Source organism: Myxocyprinus asiaticus, chromosome 1 (genome assembly GCF_019703515.2).
Source record: "Myxocyprinus asiaticus isolate MX2 ecotype Aquarium Trade chromosome 1, UBuf_Myxa_2, whole genome shotgun sequence".
Taxonomy (NCBI): Eukaryota; Metazoa; Chordata; class Actinopteri; order Cypriniformes; family Catostomidae; genus Myxocyprinus; species Myxocyprinus asiaticus.
In genome coordinates this window covers 59,391,635-59,407,715 of record NC_059344.1, presented here as the reverse complement: position 1 = coordinate 59,407,715, position 16,081 = coordinate 59,391,635, and the positions used below count along the sequence as shown (strand labels likewise).

General features: G+C 38.4%; 2 protein-coding genes across 4 annotated transcripts in view; one reads left to right on the top strand and one right to left on the bottom strand.

Annotated features, from left to right (window-relative positions):
• Positions 1 to 2,438, bottom strand: LOC127433658 (uncharacterized). The gene is made up of 4 exons (XM_051686147.1): positions 2,274 to 2,438; positions 1,657 to 1,772; positions 1,449 to 1,562; positions 1 to 1,247 (listed from the first exon to the last, which is right to left on the bottom strand). Exons 1-4 carry the CDS (start codon positions 2,421 to 2,423, stop codon positions 938 to 940), a joined length of 690 nt encoding a protein of 229 aa, XP_051542107.1. The 5' UTR covers positions 2,424 to 2,438; the 3' UTR covers positions 1 to 937.
• Positions 2,439 to 4,459: 2,021 nt separating this feature from the next.
• Positions 4,460 to 16,081, top strand: part of LOC127443396 (myotubularin-related protein 13-like) — a 158,811-nt gene continuing 147,189 nt past the window's right edge. For 2 of the 3 annotated variants that reach the window (XM_051721598.1, XM_051705860.1), the window contains exon 1: positions 4,460 to 4,598. In XM_051721598.1, coding sequence (XP_051577558.1) covers positions 4,544 to 4,598 — 55 coding nt within the window. In that variant the 5' untranslated portion in view covers positions 4,460 to 4,543. The remainder of the gene's footprint in view (positions 4,599 to 16,081) is intronic. The other variant, XM_051713684.1, reaches the window with a different exon arrangement.

Below are 16,081 nucleotides of genomic sequence, written 5' to 3'. Positions count from 1 at the left end.
AAAAGTTTATTGAATGACAATGTTGCTTCATTACACAAACACACACACACACAAAATAAAAATAGATCCCATTTACAAATATATAACTTCATAAAAAAGTAATCCTATTACCACAGTTTAAGACATTCTTGACACAAATTAAAAATAGATATAATGCCCTTTATCTTTTCCTGTACAAAAATAGTTTTATCTCTGTAAGTAGTATAAAGTAGTATAAAACAATTAAATAATATAATGATATCTTTTACCATTTTCTTTTCAAATATACATATACTTGCAATAAAAAATGACATACAGATTGCACATATCTCTATACAAATAATAATAATAATAGTAGCAATGTTCAAGTAAGTTAGAATACAATCCTTATGGACTGGCACAGACAATTCATATAATCTAAGGCATTCATCCTTCTTACAGTGTCCGAAAATGTGATTCCAAATAGAAAAGCTTCATTTCTCAGCGTATTCCTTTTTAGAATCATGACTCTTCAGAATCTACTTGAAGTCCAGAGACGTTTCTGACTAAATAACACATATGGTTAAACTAGAGGCCATAATCCCACTGACTGGTTCACCATTAGGGCAGTCCATTTGTCCATGTAGAAGAGGTTCTGCTTTTCCCTAAAGCTAGTACACTGTGCCCAGGTTCAGTGAAATGATTCTTGCTCAAATCCAAGGCACACTGATTCAGATTTGGTGCTCCATCTCCGTATCCCTCTGTCCATCTGCTTCCCCCTCTGTTGTTTCTGCACTTTGCTTTGACAATTTCTCCTTGAGGACAGTCTTCAGGAGACAAGATTGCTCTCCCTGCCCCTGTGCTTGGAAAAGAATGTGTTGGAGAACTCTTGGCAGGAGTCTGAGGCATTTGTAGAATTTCAGAGTTGGCTGGCGAGCCTCTGTCGCCGCATCCTCCAAGAGCTCCCGCCCAGCCCCGCTCACGTCCGTCTGAGCAGTGCTTCCAACTTGTGCAGCAGTGATTGAGAGTCCGAGCTGTTCCACGCCGGCCGCAGCCTGTTGCCCTCCTGTCGCAGGGTCATGACTTTCTCTGGAACGGATCTTCGCCGCCGGCCGTAACCCAAGGGACTTATCTTGTCAGCGGGTGCATTCCCAATCTTGAGTTTGTTGTTGAGGTCATGGAGACGGTGTGCTAGGACATGCACTGAGCAGGTGCCAAGAGAGCAGCCCGGTCTCCTGGACTGGTTGACAGAGTTCTTGGAGCGTTTTGTCCTCACGCTGATGTCAGTGCTGGAAAGGCAGAGAAGAGAAGAAGACATTAATGCCTACCTGGCATTCCTGAGAATTTGCATCTGGCTCACAAATTACTGATCAAGTTTACTTTAATGTTCCTTGCTTGAGAAGCTTGATAACTCTTCTTTGTACTTCTTCGAAAAATCTCAAATGGAGAGGACAATGACCTTGTATGTCTTGGTAATGATGTTTTCTTACCTTGAATGTGGCAGCAAGTTGTCTTTCACATCATCTGCTCTGACAAATTGGCTGTTCTCTGAATTCCTCAATGCAGCAAGACTCAAATCCCTTTTTGATCTCTGCAGCCAGACACTAATTATCAATGAGAGGAATGATTTTCATTAGAAACTTTTAAAACCAATGCATAACATGATCAATTTGATTCAAAATCTACACATCAGCTCACCTTCTTTTCAAAACTTGTCTCAGGTCATGTTTTGCACTGTACACACTGGGTGCAACGGTGGCCAGCAGGCAGCAGCAGAAGACAGACTGTAGAATCAGTTGCATCGTGGCTGAAATCTTTAAGGAAAATGTGAATTAAACATCTGTTAGATAACACTTGAAAGCTCCAATCACCTGCATGTGACTCTTCTTCTCTGTGCCAACCATGCTTTGCTTTTGCTTGCACAAGAGTCCAAAAGCCAAGCTATCATACATGGACTAATCATACATTTATTTACAATGTCAAGGTGAGGTCACATTTTGTATGAAAAGCTAAACATACAACTATGTTTCAGGCCCCTAGTCAGCCATAAAAGGGACAAATTTATATGTAAAACAGTATGCCTTTATATAGAAACATTGCTTCAGCTCTGTAATGCACCCTATTTTCACCATTTAGTTATTTTTGCCTAACAAACTAAAGCAGCCACCCTGGCTTATACAGATGCAAAACTGGGGCTCAGTTTATTATAAAAATATGTAGATAAACTTTGCATGCATAAGCCTTGACCCTTTAAAGAAAAGACACTAAACTAAATGACAAACAGAAACACAAAAGTGTTCCATATGTATGCATACCTGTGGAGAAGTACAGTTCACTTGGATTGGTGTGTTCTGTGTAGTCTGTGTTGAAAGTAATCCAGAGCCTCTTTCACTTGCTGATAAAGCTGAAAAGCTGCTGTGATACTCTGCTAATAGTCTGACTCTCCACAGCAGGCGTGAGGGCATTTATACTTGACGGAGGTGGGAGGGCTCACCGTCTGACACACTCGTTCTCATCAGTCCCTCCACACCAAGCCTGTATACACTTCCTCTTTGCAGAAAATGAATCTGGAAATATTGAAGGGCCTTTATAATGAAAATGTATTGCTGACATTCTTAGTATGATGGTATGGTATTTTTATCAGTGTTTTTGGAATAATTTTTTTTTTTTTTCTTAAAACAAATTACCCTATAGTCTTTTTGTACTGTGAAAAAACAAGTGCAACATACAAAGAATTACACTCAATAACACTACTTGTGTTATATGGGTGTTGGTTGGGACATAACTACCAAAAGATTATGTCTGACTTGAGAACAATATGTAAAACTAGCCTGTTTTAGACAATAACATTTTTAGTTTGTTTAACATAAAAATAAAATAATATTCTGCAAAAATATAACTTTTACTCACAAATAATCTTTTTAAATGTGATATAAACAATGCTATTTTATATATATACTGTATATAATTTTTTTTTAGATCCTTATAATTTCCAAGCTCAAAGGGAAAACTGGTGAATATTTATCTATATATAAAGAAGAAAAATCTATTGTAACTTTGAGCTACTTCTGTCAGGTTTTAAATTTTTATATATATATATATATATATATATATATATATATATATATATATATATATATATATAAAACAAAATATAAATCAGAAAAACTTCTGCCGATTAAATGTTTTTCTTTTCTTCTAAAAATTATATCTTTTGAATGTATTGCAGTTCCATTATTTAGCTTTTTACTGTCAAATGTGAATCAGCACAGGGGAAGGTTGTATTACAAAACACCAACATTTGATAACTCTAGTTTTCAGCAGCAATTAACAGTGCAGTCCTGTGATTTATGCTTATATAGAGAATCAGAGAGTGCACAACCACAGACACAGTGACACCAACATTGAGTTGTTTGCCTCTCAGCCCATATATGGTGATTATTGTTTGCTAAACCAATCACCATATAGCAGAATCAGCCATCAGAGGGATTTCTGATATTTGATCAGTTAAAATGAGGGAACTCAGGGAGGCAAGATGAAAGAAGGTTCCCTATCAAATCAGTTCACTCGACATTATTTCGACTTTAAAAATGAAGCGCCGAATGTTTTTATACCAAAGTGAATATATTTGCTTTATACCAAAGATACCGTATAGTAACACCATGGTTTTCTGGACATGCATCATGGTACCATGTTTTCTGACAATAAACATTTAGGTTCTACAGTTTAATTCTACACACAGTATTACAAAAGTACGTTTTAACGTTTCAATAATGTTCAAACGACGATTAAAAGTTAAACAGAGTGTGATTTTTTTTTACCAGACTTCAAATAACGCTTGTGAACAACTTAGTAACCGCCGCTCGAGCGCTTTTCATTGAGTAGGCCTATCTGACGAAATGTCAGCAAGTCATTATTTATCACTTTTTTGTACATTTCTACATATAAAAAAAATGTATCACAAAAAAAAAGGGGGAAAAAATATAGAATTTACTACTTTTCTTTAAAATGATTTACGTTTGGTTGACAGTGAAAGACAATTTGGACTGCACAGACCAACGACAACAGATTGCGCCCAGAAAATTACCCGTTTAAATTTCTTTATAAATGTAGAAAATAATAATAATAATAATAATTGCACCTGTACAGCTAATTACAGTTAGCGTTCTAGAAAATAATAATTAACACTGTATTTAAAAAAAAAAAAAAAAAAAAGATTGTGTAAGAAAATAGCAATTTTAACTCTGCTTGAGCTACATGAAAGCTTCGTATTGCCATATTGTGTAGTAGAAACAGACTACCAAGTAGGCTTTTCATTCGTTTTGCAGCGAAATAACAAACATGCTTTATGATGCAATACTTGTGTACGTTGAGAATGTAGACAGAAGACATGTTTGTTTATTACTGTTGGTGTTACAGTAATAGAGAGTGTAGATTAGATGAACACAGCACCCATCCACGCCCATGCACGGGCAACCGCTAGTCCACGCATGCGCACTGGCTTCCTCTGTGTCAAACATGGCTGTGCTTTTGAAGACAGAAAAATGCTGAATTGTGTTGCAGAATTTCGCCAAAAGAGGAACCAATGGCTAGACTTGCTGATTATTTCATGGTGGTCGGATACGATCAGGAGAAGTCTGGTAAGATGTGGTGTGGGTGTGTGAGGAGTGTTGTGAATTGTTTAGGCCGTCACTGCGCGCGCGCGCGCGTGTGTGTGTGTGTTAGCAACTACTTCAGAGCTGCAATGTTTAAAGGGATTAACGGAAAGATTTCACTTTCTTTGATGCGTGATGGCAAGACGTTGCGGTTGGTATCATAATAGGTGTTATGGAACAGTTATACTTTTTCCTATTTGTATATATGAAGTAAACAGGACATGTGTGTATAAATGGGAGGTTTTGATGGTGTGGTCATTTCACTGTTGTTTTAACATATTTGTGTTACTCCAGTCAGGTAAAGGGTTTTCAAAAATAACAATAAAATAAAAAATAAAAATAGTGTATAATGTGTTTTATTTGTTATATTTGTGTTTTACACTGACTCAGTCTCAGCACCCATCTACTGTATTTCTCCGCGTGTACATGTAAACAGTGAAAATAAAGCGCGCGATGACTCGGGCAGTAACTTGTTACATAACTACTTGTTAACTATTTGTTACCACACTGCATTGATCTCTAAATGAACGATTTAAGCGCTCTATGCAGCATTGATTTCCACATTTAGCCGAGAGGTTTAGGTCAGTTGAGAGCGGTTCTGATGCTCTCAGTATGTACTGTATGTATATCTGTGTGTGTGTGTGTGTTCAGAAGAGATTTTCTGCTGGAGACCTCTTCCTGTGTTGTGGAAAGCGGATGCAGAAATCCATCGCAAGGGAAACAGGAGCTGTGCGTAATCGTGTTGAGTCTACAGGTGCTCCATTACGCGCATTGAACACTTTGACAGCACATGATCGTGTTTACATCCATAAATGGTGCAAGCAGGGAGCAGGTCACCTGTCACACCTCTAGACATATTGTTTATTCATGAAACAACACTGTAGTGGTCTTTATATTCTGTTGAAATCCCTTAATCATTCTATTCTTGTTCTTTTCCTCCTCCACAAATGTAAAACTACTTAAAGCACTCCTTTTGTTTTTCACATACTCCATTCAAAAGTAGTTTTGTTCATAATTTCGGTCTTCGTTGTGCTATCCTTTTTTCTCTTTAAACTTTATACTTTAATAGAGTGTGCTGTATTTAAAATTGAATTAGCAGTGATGCTGCTATTGTAATATTTGCATGAAGTGCAAATGGTTTCTGTCTTGTATCCATTTGAATACTGAATTCTGATGGTCTTGTCTTACATTTTATCACATTTATTTAATCAGCTATAGCCACTATACTGAAAAGACTCGTGCTTTATGTGTTGGTTCTTGTGCACAGCCAGAAAGTCATTGGACAGAAAGCCCAATGTCATTACCGCGGCAAAACGGGTCTGGAGCAGCATTGCTTTTACAAGCAATTAAAGGGATAGTTCACCCAAAAGTTAAAATTTTCATCATTTACTCACCCTCATGCCATCCCAGATGTGTATGACTTTATTTCTTCAGCAGAACACATATGAAGATTTTTAGAAAAATATCTCAGCTCTGTAGGTCCATACAATGCAAGTGAATGGTGATCAGACCTTTTGTAGTGCCAAAAATCACATAAAGGAAACATAAAAGTAATCCATAAGACTCCAGTGGTTTAATCCATGTCTTCAGAAGCGATATAATAGGTGTGGGTAAGAAACAGAACAATATTTAAGTCCTTTTTTACTCTAAATCTCCACTTTCACTTTCAGATGTGAAAGTGAAACAACATGCACCACATTTGACTTTTAGATGTAAAAGTGAAAGTGGAGATTTAGAGTTAAAAAAAAAAGGACTTACATTTTGATCTGTTTCTCACCCACATCTATTATATAGCTTCTGAAGACATTGATTTAACCACTTGAGACTTATGGATTACTTTTATGTTTCCTTTATGTGATTTTTGGTGCTACAAAGGTCTGATCATCATTCACTTGCATTGTATAGACCAACAGAGCTGAGATATTCTTTTGTTTATGTTCTGCTGAAGAAGAAAGACATACACATCTGGGATGGCATGAGGGTGAGTAAATAATGAGATAATTTTCATTTTTGTGTGAACTATCCCTTTAAAGCCAAAAACTTAAAGGAATGTTCTGGGTTAAAACAAGTTAAGCTCAATTAATGCATTTGTGGCAAAATAGTGATTTCCACAAAAAAAAAAAAAAAAAAAAACTATATTAACTCAATCCTCATTTATGAAAAAAAAAAAAAAAAGAGCAAATATTGCAGTTACAGTAAGGCACTTACAATGAAAGTGAATGGGGTCCTTTAAAGCTAAAATACACAGTTTCAAAGTTACTGTCATAAGATGTAAACGGCGTACATGTTGACATGATTTTAGTGTGATAAAATCACTTACTATCCTTATCTGTGTAAAGTTATATCCAATATTACAACTTTGTTGTCATGACAACGAAACTCTGTTATCTCAGTATTGGGAATAATTTTACATAGATAATCTTGGTAAGCCATTTTATCACTAAAATCAATGTTAACATGTATATTGTGTACATCTTGTGGCTACATTTTTGAAATAATGTGTATTTTTGTGTTTATGGTCTGGCCCTGTTCACTTCCATTGTAAATGCCTTACTGTGATCACTTTTTTTTTTATTATTATTAACAAGGGACAAGTTGAAATTAGTGGTGCACTCATCAGGAAATTTGAGGCCGATACCGATCACTGATTTTTTTACATTAAGATCGGCCGATACCTATACTGATTTTTTAAAAAGTGCCCTTAGCCACACTTTTGCAAGTTATATTCTGCAGTTATGTTTATGCCCCATACAGTAAAATTACATTAATTGTGAATTGCTAACATTTATTTGTATTGAAAACAGTTATTAACAGTTCTGTTGTCAATATCAAAGGTCATTGTGACATACTGGCAACAGTAAAAACCATGAACCTTTACAGACGTTTTTAACGGCTTGTCCAATATATGTAAGTGTTGTGTGTATGCCTCTTCACAGTTTGACATCAAAAGCAGAGAATATAGATTTTTTCATAAGCTGATTTTTGGGAGTTATCAGCGCATTGGTGTGCATGTAAACAGGCTCAGTGGTTCTGAATTATGCCATTTTTTGCCTTGTGCCACATGCTGCCATGCTTTATTTCAAAAGGAAGACTTCGTTGTTGTTGATAAAGTAGCAATGTGTTATAACACTCATAGTTTGAATTGGTAGCATCTAATCTAAAAATTCTTTGGGATTTAGGTGGCAACAAATGACAAAAACCTTTAATAAAATATCAGATAAAAATGATGAAATGGACATTGGAATGGCGACAGGGTTTATACTATTTTTCTGCCTTGCAAACATTGGTATTTTCTTTTAGGAAATGCTTTTTTTTTATTTATTTATTTTTTTTTATGAGTGCCTTTTTCTGAGACTGATATTGCAACTGTGAAATAAAAAAGTTGGCTCATTGCTGATGCTTTGCATCCATGACAGAAGGGTAATCACTGGGACAATTTTCTTTAACAGCCAAATCTGAACCATGAGCTCAGTTTAATTGCCTGTCCTCAGCATCACTGTAATCGCGCCATCAGTCTGTGTATTCAGCAACTGTGTTTCAAACAACTGTGTAGTGTGTATGTTTAGATGAATATTGGTGACCTTACAATGTCTTTCTCAGCAATGATGGAGCTTCCATAGAGCTCAAATGAGTGAGGCCTTTTTTTCAGTAACATGACTGCTTGTGCTCAGATAGCTGATCCCAGTGCAGACAAAGACAAGTCTCTTCTCTAAAGGCATCAAATAAATTTTAGAGGCTTTCTTCCAGGCCTAAATCTTCAAGGGCTCTTTTGCCAGAATTGTCTCTGTCACTTGTGGCAGACACTTATATGAATAGGTAAGCAGTGTTCTCAGTTTTTTACTCTTACAGATTGCCAGTGAATAAATGGCTGTCTTGTGTGGAGGGAACTCAGTGTTCCTAGCATTTGTGGGTGTTGCATGAATTGAGGCATCGTCCAAACGAAGAAACATAGCCAGGATTCTCATTCCCCGTAAGATAAAGATAATAAATAACAAAGCAAAGAACATTACTCATTTAGTAAATTGTTCTTGGAGCAGTTCTCAACCATAGGTTCTCATTCTGTCAGGAATTTTTTTCTTCTTGTTTTGTGTCTTCTTTTTTTTATCGAAAGGACTCCCACATTATCACCACAACTTGACCCTATATGGCTCAAGGTGAATGATGATATGACCGATATACCATATCATTCACACAGCATCCACATTAGGGCCACAACTAACGATTATTTTGATTATCGACAAATCTAACGATTATTAGAACGAATATTTAACTATTTATTGCAATGATTAATCATTGGTAACCAACTATTCAGCTTGTGCCTTGACTTAAAAGGTTGTACAATGTGCTTACTAACAATAAAGAGGACAAAATCATCTTTTAAAAATATCTCTAAATGACATTCACTGAATTATAAGGAAAAAAAAGACTAAGCTTTTTATTGTTTCAATTCATAAAAAAATTAACTGCAAAAATCCTATTGTTATCAAATGTTTTTCTATTTAAAATGATCTAAAAATCTTTAAAACAAGATAATAATAATGTAAGATATTTAGACTTGCTTTCAGAGAATGTATCTCAAATGTAAGTGTATTTTGTATATAAGTGTATTTTTTCACTTGTTCATACTTCTGCCAGTGCAGTTAAGACAAAATATACTTACACCGATCAGCCACAACATTAAAACCACCTGCCTAATTTCATGCCGCCAAAACAGCGCCAACCCACATCTCAGAATAGCATTCTGAGATGCTGTTCTTCTCACCACAATTGTACAGAGTGGTTATCTGAGTTACTGTACACTGTTAGTTCGAACCAGTCTGGCCATTCTCTGTTGACCTCTCTCACCAACAAGGCGTTTCCATCCGCAGGACTGCCGCTCACTGGATATTTTTTGTTTTTGGCACCTGTAACAATATCCTGAGGTTCAGGGAATGAGGAAGCGGGAGACAGCGGCCGGCGGATTCACCAGCTGACATTCACGGCATGCCGCACATCACCTGCGAACATCTCCGCGAATGCCCAGCCAATAGAAATGGGCCATTAGACGGTTTAATGTTTTTCTCACCCTAAGTGGCCTGCCATCAGATTATGATGAGCTGTCTGGAATAACATTTCCTGATGGCTCTTCGGTATCAACAACAGGGTTGCATCCTCTTTTGTCTGAGTGTTCTGCGTCACTTGATACAACTGATCATTTATAATTGAAAAGTATGGATATGAGTGTGCAATGTCTGGCCGGAGGCGTTGACCATCAATCACTTTCACTTGATCAAAGGTGTGCCTAAGGGTCTCATCTCATGTCTGCTCCAGAGGGAAAACCCCAGCAGGGAATCCTCTAAGGGCTGAGGAAGCCGGGACATTCCCCTCCCTTGCATCATCCTGATTCGGATCTGATGCAGACAGCCCTGGCTCTACCTCCACAGCCAACGAATCGCAAACCACACACCGAGACACTTTGGTGCAGGACCCATCCGCACATAATTTCCCCAATAGCGACTGAAATGCCGGCCAATTCGTACCCAATATCAGCGGATGGGTGAGACGAGGACTAACCGCCACCTCTACTCTATATTTTTGCCCCTGAAATTGAATAGCCACAGGCACCAAGGGATATTCTTGAACATGCAATATGCACACACCTCACCTTCACCCTACACGCTGTAACCAAAGCCTTCTGTTGAACCAAGCATTGGTGAATCGAGGTCTGATTACAACCCGAATCCACCAAGGCTTGGTATGTACTCCCTTGAATACTCACAGGTATCTGGTACGTACTTGCTCGGTCAGGGGGCGGTATGTGGCGTCGGGGACCCGGACTGAGACCCCCACATCCATCGCCGAACATTGGTCCTGGGAGTGGCCCAGCTCCCTGCAGCGCCAGCACACCGGTCCAGACTTTTCCTCCCGCACCTGCAGCCACAGATTCTCCAACCTGGCGGGAAAGGGAAGGAGACACAGAAGGTGGGGTAGAGGCCCACGGAGCGGGTTTTTGGGGAATAAACCCCCGTCTCCGAGGATCAGGGATGGGAACAGGGTGAGGTAGGGGAGGGGAAGAGACAGCAGGAGAGAGAGAGAAAAAGCTTGGCCGTCTCACAGATACACCATCAAATGGTCCTGTGGCAGCAATGCGGCAGCAAGCTCTGGAACACCCCCCGGTCCTCTGCCTGGGCTTGCAGGAGCACCTCGAAATGTTGCTCTTGTTCTGATCGAAGTTCCAGGAGGGCCTGGTGTTGGATCTGGTGGACACCAGCGAGGGTTTTGATGATGTCCGCGAATGGCGAGGACTCCATGATGGTTTCGGCACCAGTGTAGCAAGATCCTGAGGTTCAGGGAATGAGGAAGTGGGAGACGCCGATTCCAACACAGGAATGTGTTTTTATTCAACTCAAAACTTGTTTGCTTCAGAGTGCAACGGTACAGTTTCACACGCACACAAACTCAAGGTGCTTCAATATAAAAGATCAACGGCAGTGGCCAACACACATGCAGCTTCTCAGCTGGGCTCTCTCTCTTGGCTGCCGCTGTTTCCTCTCCTGAAAAACCTCGATCACTGCTCACTGAAACACAAGACAGGTGTTAAGCACAGGTGGAAATCATCCACTTTCCACAGCACGGTGCTTGGCCACGCCAGGAGATCAGCAGTTACAGAAATACTCAAACCAGCCCATCTGGCACCAACAAACATCCATGCGGTTATCTAATCAGCTAATTGTGTGGCAGCAGTGCAGTGCATAAAATCATGCATTTACGGGTCAGGAGCTTCAGCTAATGCTCACCAATGCGGCACAGTTGTAATTGGCACTGTTTTGGCAGCACGAGGGGGACCTACACAATAAAAGGCAGGTGGTTTTAATGTTGTGGCTGATTGGTGTATATTCAAGATGCATTCCCTGAAAGCAAGTCTAAATATCTTATATGTTGATTCTCAGGAAAATGTATCTGGTTTTAAGGATTTTTAGATATTTTAAAATATTTAAATATTAAATATTATATTCAATGGGATGAGTGTCTCCACACGAGACAGTATCACCCGGGAGAAGTTTGAAACTCACCTCATGCTGTTTTTCACACGACTCGTATAAGGGGCTCTGACCGCACAGAGAAATGCCAGTTTAGAAGTTTAGGCAATAAAGGCAGCCGGATGCAGCAGTTCAAGAGAGAGCCACATGCAGCTGCCGTGTGTGCATTTGTGTTTTTGTCTTTATGTTTTAATTTTACATTAAATATTACTTTGACTGTTCAGCCAGTTCCTGTCTCCTTCTTTCCCATTGTAACAACAACCCCCCTGTTACAGTCGACTAATCGTTTCAGCCCTAATCCACATTGGCAGCTGGGAATGCTGCTTGGAATTTTGTGTGTCAGAGATTCTTAGCCGCAAGCAAATAAACCAAAATAAACTATCAGTGAAAATATTGACGGTAATTCCATTATTGCCATGATAATAATATTTAGATTTTATCTGGCTATCGGTCAATAATATATCAGCCGCAGATATATCGTGCTTCCTTAGGTTTTACACTTTTTGGAGAAATCAACCTACCAAAGCCCGGGTTCACGTTGTGCAATTTTTGGCCACAATTTTCTCTCTTTCTCTTGTCGTAGGGCAAAATCGTCAGTCTATGATCACTTAGTGTGACATGTTGACAGACGGCCGATTAATTGCCTCTTAGGGGTGGGTAAAAATATTGATTTTCAGATGCACTGCTATCTTCATTTGGCCTGCTACCTCAGAGTGTGGAATAGAATTTCAAATTATTTGTTATTTATCGCTATTTATTTATTTTACTTACATTGTTAGTTTATGTGAACAGTTAGTCATGTTATTTAGTGTTCAAGTCAATCTAGGTAATTATGTTATTCATATCCTGTTCTTCTAGTGTTCCAAATTGTTGAACCTATTGGTGATTTAATAAAGAAAAACATGTTAACTGTGGGACCTTATATAGACAGGTGTGTGCCTTTCCAAATCATGTCCAGTCAACTGAATTTACCACAGGTGGACTCCAATCAAGTTGTAGAAACATCTCAAGGATAATCAGTGGAAACAGGATGCACCTGAGCTCAATTTTGAGTGTCATGGCAAAGGCTGTGAATACTTATGTACATGTGATTTTTTTCATTTTTTATTTTTAATAAATTTGCAAAGATTTCAAACAAACTTCTTTCACGTTGTCATTATGGGGTATTGTTTGTAGAATTTTGAGGAAAATAATGAATTTAATCCATTTTGGAATAAGGCTGTAACATAACAAAATGTGGAAAAAGTGAAGCGCTGTGAATACTTTCCGGATGCACTGTATCTTGAGCAAAACAGGGTGGTTCAAGCGTTTCCAAATGCAGATGCTTGTGTGATCTCTCTTTTCTTTACTTGACAGCTGTGAACCCTTGGGAATGGAGGCATGCAATGATAACATTTTGACTTGAAGCCCCTTGGACAGCCTGATGTTGGAGACTCCTGGTTTTAAATGGCCTTGTGCTATTTAATATTTTCAAAAGTCGGCAAAATTGCACACAGTTAATTGGGCATAAAAAGGCAAAAGCAACTTTTCACTGCTGCCATGGTAAGCACGGCTATAATGATTTCAACATCGGTTAGATGAGTGTGTCTAAAGCTCAAACGGGATTAGTTTTCCGGACAAATGTCCGTAAAGTAGGCTAATTATTACTGCGGACATCTGTAATATTTACCTTCAATTTGCATGCATGGGATAAGGAATGTCTTTAAAAATCACATAGATTGGTGTGTCTACAGCATTTACACACTGCTGTCACACGTAACTGACCTATTTAGAAAATGTATAATGTGCTTATTAATTATACAGGACATATTATACATGATCATATACTGCATCTGTGTTTATAAGAAGAAATTGATTGGACTATCTGGCTAAATACAACAGAACTGGTGACATTAACAAACCTGTAATCCTGTATTTCTCTCTTGAATTAAAAATATGGACAATCCCTTCACATTATTTTCCAAAACACGGGGCTCAACATAATATCCCACACTCACTCTGCTCAAATAATAATCAAAAACTGTTTTTTTCTTTTTTACATGGGTAAATATTTAATATTTAAAGGGCTCAAGGATCTGGAAAGTGCAGATTTACTGGCTATTTATTAATTCGCACTGGATTAATATTACCAGGGGTTATTTTTACAGACTGTTTCATAGTAGGTAATCACACTGTAATTTTTACCAGTGCAGGAACGCGCAGTCCGGAAAAAGTCTGGGAAAATTACTGACACTGCCGATTCGCACGGGATTAAAATGACTGAGAAGCTGTGGTAATTAGTACATTACCCCACATCCCCATAAAAAAACGAATTCCATCCGAATAGGGTTAGAAGTCAGCAGTGGTGGAACCACAAGTTTGTCGACAGGGAGTGGGTACAAAATGTATGCCTCAACAAGAGAAGCTGAGTTTTTGTGTGAGCGCCTACAGGCACGTCTGCTTTATAAGGACACGCAGTTAAGAAAAGCCAAGGGGAATCAGATATGCGTGTTTAGACGTAGGTCAGATGTCCAGATATCGGATATGTGTATGATTTAAAAACATATTTGGAAGTGGCTCAGATCGGATGCGAAAAAATCAGATCTCGTGCGGATTTTGGCGTTTACACGTGTGCAACAATATCTGATCTGTGTCAGATGTAAGAAAAAAAATCATATTTTTAGTGACAAGAGAGAGACTGAAACTGAGCCCGCAGGATTCTTTTTCTCTCGAGGATATACTGGGACTCTCTCGCGCATTTGGCACTTAATTTGGCACTAAAATAAATTTCAGATTATTCACGATCTTCATTTGAACAATCACAATATCGATTCTTAAAGTCTCAAGACCAATCTTTTACTCTATACACAACCCCCTAATGCGAGTAAATCACTTGCATATGTGATCAATTTTCGCGCCATATCACAAAATATGTCTAAATAGCCACTGGCTGGTTATTTTTCAGATTTCATTCACCAGTGATTGAGTAGTATGGTGGCAAAGAAGTTCAGCATCGAGATCCTTTCACTGCATGTTGAGAGTAAAAGTTTGGTTTCACTTGTTCCGTGTCCAATGTGTGTTCAAAGATGAGATACACGCAATCTAATAATGTCTCTTTTAAAATCCTTTTTACAGTCAGTTGTTGATCAAAAACAGCAAAAAAAAACCAAAACATTTAATTCTAATTACGCATTGCATGGATGCTGAAAAGAAGCCATTCGGATGAAAACAAGGTGCTATTCTTAAAAAGACAGTACTGTTTTTGCGCTTGTTCTACCTTATTTTCGTAATGTACGTAGTTATAAGGTCCCCTCTGTATAATTAACAGCATTAGCAGAGAGATAATTTCTTTCATATGTAAGCAAAATGGATATTATAACTGAAATGTACCCAAATGAATTGGAATCGAATCGAATGATGATATTGTGATGTATCGACTCATTTTGAAATTAATCCGAACATGAATTAGTGTAAAAATAAAATTAAATATTTTACAACATACACTATATGGCCAGAAGTTTGTGGACACCTCCTTCTAATTAACAAATTTGGTTACTCCATTAAATCCAGTAAAGAAAAATCTTAATGTTTCTTTATGTAATGGCTTGGGCTTTGTGTGCTTCCAAATCTGTGGCAACTGTTTGGGGATAGCCCTTTTCTGTTCCAGCAGGACAATGCCCCTGTGAACAAAGTGAGGTCCATAAAGAAATGGTTTACTGTGTCTGGCGTGGAAGAAATTGACTGGCCTGCACAAAGCCCAGACCTGAACCCCACTGATCACTTTTGGGGTGAACTGGAACAGCAAATGTAAGTCAGGCCCCATCGACCAACATCAGTTCCTGACCTCACTGATAGCCTTGTGTCTGAATCAGAGCAAATCCCTGCAGCCATGTTACTACATACAGTATAGTGGAAAGCCTTCCCTAAAGAGTGGAAGCTGTTATTACAGCAAAGGGGGAAATTGATGCCTAAGGTTTTGAAATCAAATGTTCATCAAACACATATGGATTCCACAAACATTTGGCCATATAGTGTAGATTCTTTTAGGATATCCCATCAGGGCTCAATGCTAAGGATTTTTTCTACTGGCCCGGTCGGGCCAGTGCTTCAGAGTTTTACTGGCCCTGCCAAAATCTTCACCGGCCCCAACACAAAAATGATAAATAGCTGTTTGTACTATCATGGCTTTAAAAATGTGTCCGAAGATAAATATTTTTTACATATATTATGTTTTTAAGACAATGTCCCGCAAAATTGAATCACATTTATAATTTGCGAGATATGATTTATGCCTTATGTAATCCCATATACGCGCTTTACAGATATAAATCATATTAACCTTAGCCGTCCTGCCATTTACCCATGAGTTTTTAAGCGAAGAGTTCTGTTGTGCAGATGATGGGTTTTCGGTCACCTATTTAGTCATGCTGTCATGCAACTTTTGGCCATGTGTAGTGTATTCACACACAG